The sequence below is a fragment of the Melanotaenia boesemani genome, chromosome 10 (assembly GCF_017639745.1).
Source record: "Melanotaenia boesemani isolate fMelBoe1 chromosome 10, fMelBoe1.pri, whole genome shotgun sequence".
Taxonomy (NCBI): Eukaryota; Metazoa; Chordata; class Actinopteri; order Atheriniformes; family Melanotaeniidae; genus Melanotaenia; species Melanotaenia boesemani.
In genome coordinates, this window is record NC_055691.1 from 17,937,767 (window position 1) to 17,952,334 (window position 14,568).

Here is a 14,568-nt window from a genome sequence, read left to right on the forward strand (position 1 = left end):
AAATGCTACTAAAATAAAAAAATACTAAAAAAATAAAAACAGGCACCAATCCGACCTCATTGACAGATCTCCACACACAGGGAGTTAAACGTAAAACTAACCCCATCATAAAAGACTCCTCACACCCTCTCCTCAATTCATTTCATCTCTTTCCATCTGGCCACGTTACTAAGTATCATTAGCAAGGATAAACATAGAAAAGAAATCATTCATTCCAACTGCAATCAATATTTTAAACAAGTCCTACATTTTTAGCTTTGTTGTTATTTCTTTTATGTTTTTATGGATCTTTTAACGTGTTTTTATTTTGTGAACCGTTCTGTCAAAGACAAATTTCCACTGCTCTGCAATGGACAATAACGTTTTTCTAAGTCTAAGTCTCTACCATGTTCTAGATCAGGGCTACTCAATTCGGTCCTACGAGGGCCGCAATCCAGCAGGTTTTCCATGTATCCCTGCACCAACACACCTGAGTCAAATTAATGAGTCATTGTGTAGAACCTGATTGGCTGTTAGAGCCACCTAATTTGACTCAGGTGTGTTGGTGCAGGGATACATGGAAAACCTGCTGGATTGCGGCCCTCGTAGGACCGAATTGAATAGCCCTGTTCTAGATCATAATAGAGAATTCATTCAGCATCATCCGTCATAAAACCACCAGATTTTGCCAAATAAAGTGAAACAGCTGATATTGATGAAGAAACTCTGATAAAACTGATGATCTGGCTAAAAACACAAAGGTCTTATTTGTGCCCCCCTTTTCCTGGTCAGTACTCCTGCATGGCCCCCCTTCAAAACTTTTCTAGACCCGCCTCTGCACAGCTTAAGTATAAATTATTACTAATATTTACATGATGTCAAAGCATGGCTATCAGGAACTGCATTTGACATCCATGCTTCCTGAAACTCTGGATTGTCAGCTCACACTCAAACTGTTCTACAGGTCAAATTGTGACTTGGAAAAATAAATTCTGTAAACAAGATATTTTAAAAACATAACAATTACTCCAAATTCGGGTAAATCTAGCCTTTCAATTTCAAAATAAATTCCCATGAACTTCATTGAAATGTCACTAAAATGATTAATAGACATAATGTCAGCATTTTGCTGCATTCAACCTCAAAAATGGCAACATAATAAATTGCTATTTGTGCCAAAAAGAGTTTTTGACTTAAAAACATAAATAAAAAACAGACATAACATGGAGGGAGCCTAGCTTTCAAGCTCTCCAAATATGAGAACCATTCATATAATCTCCTTGTATGTTGATGGATTTCCACTCTTTTTTGTTGTTGTTGGCTGCACCAAGCTTTAGGACTCTTTAGGAGTGTTGGGGTCAGGCTGAGCAAGGGTGGAGGCAGTGAAGCTGACCCGGACATCCCGGGGGTAGAAACCCTGAAGGACCCCATCTACAACAACATCTGGGAGACCTGCAGGAAAGAGATTAGGGAACATTTTTTACAGATGAGGATCTGATGTTTTTCTTTGGATTTTCACTTTTGCATTTAAGTGTTAAACATGAGCAGTCTGGTATTTTGTACCTGATGTGCAGTCAGACAGATAAGGATCCTGAAAGAATCCCAACACTCGTTGATGTGAGAACTGAGGACTGGGAAAACAAAAGCAAAACATCATCTTTATAATTCATATGAAACATACAGCACAGGTTGAAAGTACTGACACATCTTCCTGCCGGTTTTCAAAAAGCAGGTGTGTAAAAATGTTTGGAGCTTTCTACCCTGATGCAAGTAAGATGGTTGGTTTTTGAATGTGCATGAAGCATGTCTGGTGCAGCCATGGATGCATTTGTGAGGAAAAATAAAAACAAAAGAGAGGTACAAGCCTGTCCTTCAGGGTATAACAGAATTAACACAGTCCAAGACTGAAGTTGTCTTTAAGTGTGCCACACGCTGACTGCACTGAACAGCCTGGCATAATTTGTTAAGCATCATTATGCAGTCATAAACCCATGTGTACACAGCAAGTCCTGGCAGCACATTCCATCTGAACTACAAATATAGTCCTTTTACTAACATCTTTTGTATTTTACAGCACACAAAAAACATGTAGTCATTAAGTGGCTGTACATGAATATGACAAATTTTACACATACATAGAAATGCAAGACATCTGTCACAGAGTTTCCAGAACCAGACATCATTGTTAAGGAGGAGCATAGTGACATACGCAGCATTAGGTGTGCTGGCCTAGTAGTGGCCAAATCCAGACATCTTACCAGTTAAATAATGATGGTAACAGGGTCTGAGTGAGTGGCAATGTAACCTATAAAGTGTTTATACAACCATGGATGTTGCACCAAGGTTGAGCATAATCTAAAAAAGCATAATCTCATTTGAACAAGTCTGTTTTTAACCTCATTTGAATGAGTGTGATGTCCACTGTGGTCATAAAAGGATGGACATGGTAAATAACAATACTCACATAGACTGTGTTATTTGGTACTAAGGGGGCCAAAAATGTACCAAAAAATATCCCCCACCCCAGCACCACTACCAGCCTAATCTGTTGATACAAGGCTGGGTGGATATATGCTTTCAGATTGTTGATGCCAATTTTTGACCCTACCATCTGAATGTTGCAGCTGAAATGGAGACTTTCTAGTCTTCTATTTTCAAATATAAGATTAACTAATTAATTCACTGTGTGAATTGTAGCTTCAATGTCTTATTCTTACCAGACATGAATGGCACCTGGTGTGGTCTTTTGCTTTAGCCCACACACCTCGGTTGTAACTAGTGCTTATCTGAGTTATCAATGTCAACAAGACATTTTCGGTCCAGACAACTGCTGCTCACTGAATTTTTTTCAGACTTTTTCAGACCATTCTCTGTAAATCCAAATATGATAGTGCATTACAATCCCAATAGATCAGCAGTTTCTGAAATACTCAGACCAACAACCATGCCATGTTCAAAGTCACCTAAATCCCCTATGTGATTGGCTGATTAGATATGTATATCAACAAGTAATTGAACAGGTGTACCTGTAAGTGTAAGTGCCTTTAAGTGTATAACATTTACATTATAAATCATTCAAGTGACAATGTCAACAGCATTGAAGTGTCTCGTTGCCGTAATATGCAATAAATCGTATCAGTGGGTCAGTGCACAATGTTCATCCTTCTTCACAAATACTAAGAATAACAAAATACTTCTAAAATGCTTGCCTGTATTCCTGGCTGTCCAATTCATCTAGTGATCTGAAAACAGAGGAAACAGCTATTAGATATTTTAAGCATGCAAAGACATTTGCAAAACATAATATACAGTCAAGCCCAAAATTATTCATACCTCTGGCAAATTTAAAGTCTGTGGAGGGAGCTAAAGATCCCTCCAACCTGAAAGAGTTGGAGCTCATCACTAAAGATGAAGGGGCAAAAATACCAGTGCAGACATGTAGAAAGCTGGTCCTCAATTATAGGAAGTGTTTGATTGCTGTAATAGCCAATTAAGGCTTTTCAATTCATTATTGAGAAAGGTATGAATAATTTTGGACATGCCACTTTTTGTTCAAATGTAAATAAAAGCTGAGAAATATTTTTTTCCACAATGATGCCTCTTGTACATCATCTCACAATCTTCTGGGAGACGCCTGTGTCATTTCCAATCAAGAAAAAAGTTGCTAGTTGAATAAAAGTAACTTGAAATCAGAATTTGCCAGAGGTATGAATAATTTTTGGCTTGAATGTATATACATATACATACATATACATATATACATATATATGTGTGTTTATCAAAACACATACTTTCTAATAAAAAGTAACTTTCATTTTTTGTTTCTAACCATTTACAATATTTTTCATAAACAGGACAAACATAGAGAAAATAGAAAGGATAATCAGCTGCTGTATAATGTGGGTTAGGGCCAATGCAGCAGCCCCATACCACAGTAAGAAATGTTTTTGAAGTTTTATCATGTTGCTGCTCTGCCCTAAATAGAGGTGCTAAATATAGCAACATGTGGAGCATCTCGGGGTACAGCCAGAGGAGAGCAAACTGCTGGACTTACTCCACACTGCTGATCTTGTTCCCTGTGTGGAAATGTTTCAAGTGGAGGAAATCCAGCAGCACTTGTGGCACGTCCTCATTTTGATAGATGATCTCCTGATCATTAAAATAAGAAAACATGTGTGAACATCTATTTAAAATAAAATCAATCCTGAGTGATTCTGAGTAGTTATACTTCTTTATTTGGTAGATGTCTTGGTAGAAGAGGAAAAAAAAAACTTCTCCCCAGTCACTTCCTTGAAAATGAATATTCCCTAAAGCTCTGTCTTGCACAAGATACTTCACGTCTCTCCAACTTTTTCTTTTTGTTTGTACATGCATCTGCATTTAACTGCATGCCTTTCCATAAAAAAATCATTCTACAGCACTGAAGTTTGCTGCTTAAGGACAGCATCCTTCCAACAACAAGAGTGATGATGTCCCTGGGCGAGTTGAGTTACCTGGATGTAATCTTCCAGCTCCTGTCTCCTCTGCTTCAGAGGTTTGGTCCTCAGATGGGGGCTCCTTTTGCTTGGAAAATCTGGAGTCTGGATGATCTTCCTTAGCTGCAAAATACCACAAATGCCAACAAAAACTTTAAAATATTTCAACATTTGCAGCTGAAAAGTACGTGAAATTTTTATAGCTCCATCATGCATTCCTCTTCTTCTTTGTAACCCTACATCTATGCATGTTTCTGCTGTAAGGCAGGTTTGGTATACATGTACATACCTTTCTGTGGAGACTCTGGAATTCACTGCTTCTTCTGAGCACAAAATGTTTCCTCCCATTAAACAAGACTTCAACCCTAAAAAGCTAAAATCAAAAGAAGATGCAGTCATAACCAGTCAACACTCTGGGATTGATCATTTTCAGACAATATGGAGCACACTTACAAGCAGAACATTTCTGCACTTTGGGGGAAAAGAATAAGCTGGATAAAAAATTTTCATAATACAAGGAATTAAAATTTGTGCCACCACAAAAAATATTTTTTGATGTGCAATTTAAAGAGAGTTGTAGAAAAAAAAACATCTTGAGACAGTTTCATCCTGTAATTTTGGCTTCTCTGTGTGTTAGCAGGTTATTTCACTGATGCATATGTTGTAATACATCACCTCTCCAGCAGGAGGAGGTACTGAGCTTCAGATTTCATTCTCAAGAAATTTGCTAAGCATGATCCACTTGCTGCTGCTGCACACAATCACCCCTCGGATATGAGAACACTTTAAATTGTTTGTTTCATGACATACCCCTGCTGCAGGTTATTAAACCTTTACCATAACATAAATTATTAATAGAATGATTACCAGTTATACAGTTTATTTCAAACTGAACATCTGAAAATAGTTTGTGGGTTTATTGTTGGTCCTGTGGAGTAAATTCCTCAGACCACTACCACTTTAATATGTTTATTTTTTATCTGTTCTGAAACACAGGCCTGAACGTGACGCTTCATAGTTCACAACTATGTGAGTCAAACTCAGCTCAAAGCCAAGTCTCACCCCCTGAATTAAACTGAGCCTCTTCCATAACATTACAGTAATGCTGTTAAGTAGCAATTTGATTTATTACTCTTTTGAGAAATGAAGACTTAAAAAAAACAAACTAATACTGATGCTGTGTTACTTGTAGTCACTTCATAACTTTCAGAGTTGAAATGGAACAAAATGCCATTTTATGTTCAAGTTAGAAGCTTTTAGATACAATTTTTAGTTGACAGTATTTGTTTTCAGAAATACTTTAATGGTGAAATAAAAACTATAGCCAGTAAAAGTCAGCCTGATGTTGACACATTGTGTGTGAGCAAACAATGTGTGTTGATGTCTAGTTGCTGCCGTGTTATATGGTGACGTAAAGCAAAAAAAAGGTGGGGGGGGGGTTTGTGAAGTGTGGTTTTCTCAGCCTGGAGATGCTGCTGTGCAATGATGACACCTTCTACATAATAAATGTCACTGTGCCATCAAAACAAGTCAGAACCACATATTTTAAGGTAAAAAAAAATGTTCCATAATTATACTTTAAAAGTGAATATTTTATATAAACATCTTTTTGTGTGTGTTCTTGAACATTAAGGTTGTCTGAAGTAACTACAAACTCAGAAATGCCCTCTTCCACAACCTTGTCTTTTGAGCCCCTTGATCTGAAGATGTGCTATTCAGTGAGTCATTCTGAGTTGCAGGATAAATTTAAGTCACTTTCTAAAGTAATCCAGCCTATTTCCTCCTCATCTATACCTTACTTTAACTTCAGATGTTGCTGCATTTGCAATACCTCAGAAATCTTTAGTTTAGTTCACTTGACTGAAGGAATAAATGAGTAAATAAAACTACCACTAGTTTAATGTTTTATGGTGCGACAAGGAAATCTGATTAACGGATACCATACAATACCATACCAAACTTTATTTATGAAGCACTTTAAAACAAACAAAGCTGAACAAAGTAGTGCTGAACAGTAAAAGCAAGAAACAAATAAAACAAATATATTAATATATAATTAAAACATCAGACATAAGAACAGCTAAAATCCAACACACTAAAACCAATTAAAACTAAAAGCACCAGTACCCCCTATTACTCTCTATTTCTAACCTTCTGGATCATTAGGTCCAGAATATTAACATGCTCTGGGTCAACAAGATCTGGGGAAATCAAGATGGCGGTGCGTGCAGACACAGCGACCCAGAGCTTTTCATGCAGCAGCTTCAGAAGAACTCTTTGTGTTTCTATAAGCTGTAAACACATCACTCAAACTAACTGATAATAAAGCTTCCTTCCTAACCAATGTGGATTATAACATCTACCATGATGTCATCTTGGGTTTTTTTTTTTTAACACTTGTCCTGTCCAGCATCGTAGCAGCAGAGTAATGGTCTGCTGTGTTGTACCGAGCAAATTTGCTTTGCCAAGGGGAGCTTTATGAGTATAAGGCTCCTCTTGATAAACTCTTTTTTATTATTAATTCTTATTTATGTATTTATTTTGAGATACAGAATTTACACAATATTGCCAGACCTGACCGGAGGCAGACAAAAAAAAGGGAGAAGAGTGAACAGAAATGAAGAGTAGAAAAAGAAAGAGGAGCCAAAGATACACCAGAAAGAAGGCAAAGACCATTTAATCCAAACAAACACCAGACAACCAGCTGCTACATCTGTACAGAAACACAACAGAGAATTTCCTATGGCTTTTTCTTTTTTTGCATGACCACGTCTCTACAGAGGCTGGAGGCAGACAAGGGTAGCCCAGAGACCAAGGCGATCAGCAGCAATCCCGGAGCACAAATCCCAGCCACCCCACCACGAAGGCAACCCTGCCCCCGCCCAGAAGGCAGCAGAGCACAGTGCCCCAAAAGCCCGTTTGCTCATTGTGGTGCAAAAAATACTAAACTATGAAAAACTTCTACCACTAGTTAGTGTACTTGTTTACATAAGTGCCCTTTTTTTCACATTACTTGAAACATGATCAAGTAAACAACAGAACAAACAAACTAGATAAGATTATCTACTTTTTAAAACTGAATGAATTAAAAAAAAAACATTTAAAAAGATTAACTTTTAAAAATGTTTTTGTTTACAGTCTACTTTAAAGGCATTAATATCTGACTAACACCAGAAAAAGTTGATAAATTTGTCGCTAGTCATGTTTAAAAAAATGCCACTAGTTAGGTCTAAAAACTTGCTAATTACAGCAAGTTGTTAAGTTGGCAACACTGTAAACAATGGGTCCTCCAGGGAGATGCTGTAGGGGCGGGGCTCCCCACTGCAGTGCCTGTTTAAAATGGGTAGAAGAACCAGGTTCTTTCTGTAAACCAGCAGACGTCAAAGTGGCATTTAAGTACTGATACCGATGCTAATTAATATCTAACTAGATAACTTTTAAACCAGTTGGAAGCTACACATTCTGATTTTCTGTTTGCCATTAAATGCACAGATCAGTACCAATAGCTGCCCTTACAAAAACAAACAGTGGTGAAATATTGGCTTTATGAGCAACAGTTCTAAGCATCAGCAGCCAAGAATCAAAACAGAGGGATGGGGCAACAGGGAATTCTAGAGTTAATGGAGCTCTATGTGATAGAAGAATCTGGGGGTTCTCGTGGCATTATTAACCAGGCACCAGTTGTTACGTTCTGCAGGTTTTAACAACTTGGGTAAATTCAAAGCATGACTAAAAGCGGAATCAGTAAAGTTGACTGCATGCATGAATTTGAGAATAAAAGTCAAATGTTTTTGCTTAACTGAGCTCTTGCTCTGTCATATTGTAATAACACACTCCAAGAGTCGCTGAGTACATTAGATCAGTAGTTCCCAACCTATTTTCCTTGAGGACCCTCTTCATGCAAATACTAAAAGGTCATGGACCCCTTGCCTTTTTTTTTTCTTAAAATAGGGACAATGTGTAGATCAGAGGTGTCCAGCTCCGGTCCTCAAGGGCCACAATCCTGCATGTTTTTGATGTGTTCCTGCTCCAAAACCACCTGATTCAACTTGATGAGTCATCGTGCAAAACTTAATAGGCTGTTGAATCCATTTAATTTGAATCAGGTGTGTTGAAGCAGGAAACATTGGAAAATCTGCAGGACAGCGGCCCTCGAGAACCGACTTTGGACACACCTGATGGATGACTATTAATCACAATAGCTCTGAAAGCCTCAGGGACCCCATGTGTTCTTTAGGGAACCCCCTTGGGGAGTCCTGCACCCTAAGTTGGGGGCCACTGTTATAGATCTCAGAAGAGGTAGACCCTGAGGAAAAGTGGGGTAGAAAACGCTACTGGGTTAAGGTCTGCTTTAATAGAAGTGTAACATGAAAGAAGAAGAAGAAGAAACGAGCTGCTGCGGTGTGTTTGTTTCACCAAAGCATGTCTAGACATTTTATTAACATCTCAGTAAACTGTCAGAAAAATGGCAGAATACATCTCCTTTTTGACCGCATGTCTACACGGATAAACATTTGAACAGATCAAAACACATCATAGCGTAACAGTGCAAAGGCCATTCTGAACGAGTTAGGTACACTACAGATACGTTTACAGTGTACTTTCAAATACACTTTCAAAGCAGGGCGGTTACCTGCAACACGAGGTGAGAGCTGGTCTGTTCTAAAGAACTTAATACTCACTCAGCTTCTATAGACTTCACATGTGTGATTGAAAACTACATGTGGTTGCAAGACTGAGGGAAATGGCTTTGAGTAATTCTTGCTGTTCTGGGTAGGAAAAGCCAGGGCTAAACTCAGACTCTCCCTACCTGTTACAGACTCACCTGACGACGTCGGACAATTACAGTGTTTTAAACCCGTAGATCTTTTAAACCTGGAAAGTTTCAACAGCAGAAAGCTCACCTTTTTTGTCTTGCCCGACTCATCCACTTCCCTCTCCAGCGACGGTATCGATACTTCAATCATGGGGAAATCCTCGTGCAGCACCATCGGTCCCGGCCAGCAGTCTGAGATTTACTCTGGGTTGTTCATAAACCGAGAGAAAACTTTTATGAGACTTTCTCCGCGTCCAGGAAGTGGGAGCAAAGAAAGGACAGAAAAAACAAAACAACTGTCCCTATGTGTGTGTGAGTGTGTGTTATTTCGGTCGCTTTCTCTCCTGCGCTCCACCTACACACTAGGTGGACAAACGCAACCGCACGCGCCCTCGGGGACATTGAGGGCGCAGTCCCAACTTAAAAAAAATAGAAGAAAAGCGAAAAAGCCGCTGGAGCTGCTGCCAATCTCAGGTTCATGGCTCTTTTAAGGCTACTGTTTGTTGTCTGGAGCTGGAAAATGTGACGTTTAGTGGGAGCAGAATATGCTGGGACACTAGTTGTGTCGTATTCATATGAGCATGCCTGGGCTTGTGTTCATTTTCTTTCTTTTTTTTTTTCCGTCACTTCAGCCTATTGTGCGGCATATGTTGACATTTTATACAGCCAGGATTTTAAAGCTACTAACCTCAGTTCCAACTCATTCAAAACACACATTTTTTTTACTGAATGCTCTTAATACTTCTTCTCCACAGCTAAAAGTTGTCAATTCAGCTGTACATTTAAGTTTTAAACAGGGGCGGTTCTAGAAAATGTTTGAATGGGAGGGAGGGGAGGGTGGCACATTTAAATTAGACCTTTTAAAAAAAGAGAGGGGCGGTGGGTCTAGATTTTAGGAAATAATTAACTGATTATAACAGTTAAAGTGGTTATTGAATGTAATAAGTAAAGCAAAATATTCTAAAAGCAATCTCTAACACTGACAAAAGAGTAAAAAGGTGAACCCCGCAAAGGCCAAAAGGGTTTAAAACAACCCTCAGAAAGCATCATATCACTTTAAACTCCAGGATCACTTCCTGCTGTGCCTGAAACACAAAGTAAAACAACTGGGCATGAAAAGGGATGTAAACCCTGACCACATAACACTTGTCTGTACTCACATCCTCTAAGAATTTAATTGAAGAAAAAAACCTTCATGTTGTAATCTATCTGTTCCCAAAAAGTCCTTTTCTGAACAATGCTCAGGCGTTTTTCCGACACACACTGATAATTTTTAATGGTTTTATCTCAACTGGCATCACATGCTTGGCCTGTGACTCCTCATCATGGGATTTATATCACCCTGAATGTTGCTCACTGTGTTTTAATTCAAGCATGAAGTAGAGCTGACTTAAGCAGTGCAGTGTGTGGTTATATCCATTATAGAGTTAAAGATCACATTGGGGGTGTAAATAAAACCTGCTCTGTCATCACTTGTTTTACTATGAGTCATGTGAAACCCACTCGTTGTGCCTGAACTGACACTATCAGCAGACAGAGGCCATACACATTACCAAAAAGGAAGTCCAGGTTTTGTTACTGTAAGGCTTTTAGTGGAAAACTTCAACTTAACAAATTCCATCTTCAGTATTAGTTGTAGTATTAACTCCCCACTGTCAAAACTGGTCAAATAATAATTATACTTAAGAAAAACCTTGAAAAGTAGAGCATCTTGCATAGTTTATATACACTTTCCAATCACTTTATTGGGAAAACCTTGCAGGTACCAGGTTGGAGCCCATTTGCCTTCAGAACTACTTTGATTCTTCGTGGCACACATTCAGCAAGGTGTTGGAAATATTCCTGAGATTTTGCTCCATATTGACATGATAGCATCACACAGTTGCTGCAGATTTGTCGGCTGCACATCCACAATGAGAATTTCCTGTTCCACCATGTCATAAAGCTGCTTTCTGCAGTGTTTCTCAATCCAGGTCTGCCCTGAACCCCCCCCGACTTCGGATAAGCAGCAGAAAATGGATGGATGGATGGATGGATATATTTGCCTATTTAATTGCACTTTCCCAATCCATAAGACCTTAAAATGGTGAAATAGTTTTGTCTTTTTCTCTAAGATTTTAAGTGTCTGTAGAAAGACTGTAGTGTTAAGGTGTAAACTTTAGCTGCTTTTAGTTGACAATGAGTTACATATGAATCTGAAATAATACTAGTTTGGACCTGTTTACAAACCGTTTTGACCTGAGCTCTGAATTTCAGATTTGAGTCCAACAGAATGTCTAAATATTTTCATTCTTTTACATTTTCTCCTAAACAAAGACATCTGGGTCGACACAAGCATGTTTTAGTTGTGATCCTACTCCAACACACCTGATTCAGACTTTGCAAACCTGTTAACAAGCCATTCATTTCATTCAGGTGTGTTGAAGTAGGGTTACATCTAAAACATGCAGGGCAGTGAGTCCCAAGTACCAGGATTGAGAAACAATGCTTGAATGGTTTGACATCTGGTGATTGTCGAGGCCGTTGGAGTACAGTGAACTCAGTGTCATGTTCAAGAAAGCAGCTGATGATGATGGAGTATTATCCTGCTGGAAGTAGCCATCAGAAGATGGTTCAGTGGGGTTATAAAGGGATGGACATGGTCAGCAACAATTCTCAGGTAGGCTGTGGTGTTTAAACCATGAAACGCTGGTACTAAGAGGCCCAAAGTGTGACAAGAAAGCCAGGCGTCATTTTCAGGCCAAGGACACCTGAACAGATGCAGAGATGGAGGAAGGTCCATACAGCTGAATTATATGTGTATTGCTAGCCTGCATATAACCTTTAAGTTTGTTTAGCGCAGAGAAAATAGCCAAACTTCATTTAATTACCTGTATATTTTCAGGTCTTCTCTCATTTACACTTTTTACCACTTATCTTGCTTCATCAGCAGCAAGTGCCCCCTCACCACTTGCAACTTCACCTGTGGTTGCTAAGGTGGAGGACACCTCTTTTGTGCTCATGGAGTTTTCATTCGGGTTACAAAATAATAAATTGTTGCTCATAACATTGTCAGTACAATTGTCATCAGTTGACCAATCACAGGGAACCTGGCAGAGCCAGCATGTAACATGTGGCCTCGTGATTGGTACAGAAGCAATAGCAGCAACAGGGTCCCCTTCTTTGTGTGCAGGAGGCTTGCAGGGACATGTCATCTTTAATTTTGTGCTGAGTGAAACAATGAACAGCTTGAGACAGCTTCTGTGTGTTGAATGTGTGTCCCCCTGAATTAAAGATGACATCTTCCGCCTCCATTTATCCGTTCATTACAATGCTGGATTCAGGTTAATATTTAAATCTAAGGTAAAATATGTTGAAACAATTAACAATTTCAGGATCCCCCAGCAGTACTTCTGCAGACCCCATGCTGAAGACCTTTGCCCTGCACCATCACTCCATCCTGAACCTTGATACAAGACAGGATGGATTCATGCTTTCATGTTGTTTCCACCTAATTCTGACCATACCATCTGAATGTTGCAGCTGAAATGGAGACTCATCTAACCAGGTGACATTTTTCCTTCTTCTATTGTCCAAATTTGGGGAACCTGTGCACATTATATCCCCAGTTTCCTTCTCTTATCTCTCAGGAGTGACATTCGACATGGTCTCCTGCTGTTGTGCACAATGCCACATTCAAAGTTACTAAAATCCCCTTTCTGATGCCAAGTTTAAACTTCAGCAACTCATCCTGACCATTTTTACATGCTTAAATGCAATGAGCTGATTAGATATTTGTGTTTACAAGCAATTACAGGTGAACCTAATAACATAATTAAGAAACCACTTCATTAGGTACATTTATTAAAGAGTAAACCTATAAAGTGTAGCTTTTAAACAGTTATTACTTTCATTATTCAGAGGTTTAATCAGGAGGAAAAGACTACTTTGAGATGTGTTTTTTGTGGCGTTTTCTTCTTTACATTTTTAACATTTTGACTGCTTTCTTCACACTTCCAGGCTTTTTAGAGTCTGGCAGGTCAATCTGCAAATGAACTTTCATTTAACTTATCAAAACAAAAGCCTGTGTATTTGGTTAAATGTAAAACTAAGTGTGATTTTCTCTTTCCGGATGTGCCATGTGTTCTGCTGTGGTGTCTAACTTTTTGTCTTCTTGTTGCCTGCCCCCCAGGTTTCCTGTCCAGCCCTCTGGTTTGTTTTTTCCTTTAGGAATTTTTCTGCTTGATATAACACACACACACACAGAGCTGATTAATTCAGTAAACATGTTTCTACTTGTGAATTTCAATCCATTTTGTTTTGGAAATGTGCATTAAATTAATTATTAAAACTTAAGATTTCACACCTAGATTTTTATATCAACCTAGCACAAAACCAATTAAAAAATCACAAATGAAATAATCTAAGGAGAGAAACAGTTTTGCCTGATCTGATCTTATAAACTGGAGGCATTAATGGAAAAATACTAATTTTTCCTAAATGAATGGTGTCATTTTAAGTCCTTCTTGTGAAACTCCAGAGAGGAATGTGAAGGCCAGTCTCCACACTTTCATAAACTGGGGACGGTCACTGATACACATACCAGATGGTCTTGGGAGCGTGATGCGATTTGTCCAAACGAGTGTGTGAATGAAAGAAGGCACTGTCGTCCAGAATAACTGTGTTAGCTGAGGCATCCTTGGGTCCAGCACTGAAAGCTGTTTACTGCAACACCCTGAAAGTTTGCTCATCCAAAAACACAACTCCTCATCAGGATCAGCAACTTGATTATATGAGATGGAGTAAACATGCAAATAAATCCCTCACAGACTAATTTGGCATCATTAATAATTTACTGTAAATTGGAGACAATCCACTGATTTACAGACTTTTGCTTTAAAGATATTTACCACAAATTCAACTAAATCTACATTTTAATAACAGTTTTTTTTATCAAACTGTTATCAACTGTTAATTCTTCAGTGTAACTTTTATTTCTTGCATTTTATCTTATTTTGAGCTTTTACTGTCTTTATTTTATTTCTTTTATTTCTATATAAAGTTTGTTTGAAGGCATGTTTTAATGCTTCTTCTGCACCATCTGTAATGCTTGTAATGTTTTATGTAAAGCGCTTTGAATTGTCTTATACATGGAATGTGCTACACAAATACATTTGCCATGCCTTACAATAAAATTTAGCATCTTTTGATAGACTACCAACATTGACTACCAGCTTTGAATATTTCTTGTTTTTATCTCTTTGTTCATCAATAATTAAATAATAAAGATATACAACACTGTTTGAGGAGTAAATTAAA

The 14,568-nt window shown here is 38.4% G+C and overlaps 1 protein-coding gene across 1 annotated transcript; it reads right to left on the bottom strand.

Moving 5' to 3' along the window:
- Positions 1–1,245: 1,245 nt before the first annotated feature.
- snx22 (sorting nexin 22) lies at positions 1,246–9,833 on the bottom strand. The gene is made up of 7 exons (XM_041996489.1): positions 9,359–9,833; positions 4,744–4,827; positions 4,473–4,577; positions 4,034–4,128; positions 3,189–3,221; positions 1,543–1,610; positions 1,246–1,431 (listed from the first exon to the last, which is right to left on the bottom strand). The coding sequence occupies exons 1-7, from the start codon at positions 9,443–9,445 to the stop codon at positions 1,313–1,315; spliced, it is 591 nt and encodes a 196-aa protein (XP_041852423.1). The 5' UTR covers positions 9,446–9,833; the 3' UTR covers positions 1,246–1,312.
- Between the last annotated feature and the right edge of the window lie 4,735 nt (positions 9,834–14,568).

Coding starts and splice junctions, on each gene's coding strand:
- snx22 (XM_041996489.1), bottom strand. CDS start 9,445: ATGGTGCTGCACGAGGATTTCCCCATGATTGAAGTATCGATACCGTCG. Junction 3,222..4,033: donor AACAAGATCAGCAGTGTGGA/GTAAGTCCAGCA, acceptor CTCTGTTTTCAG/ATCACTAGATGAATTGGACA. Junction 1,432..1,542: donor TCTGTCTGACTGCACATCAG/GTACAAAATACC, acceptor TCTTTCCTGCAG/GTCTCCCAGATGTTGTTGTA.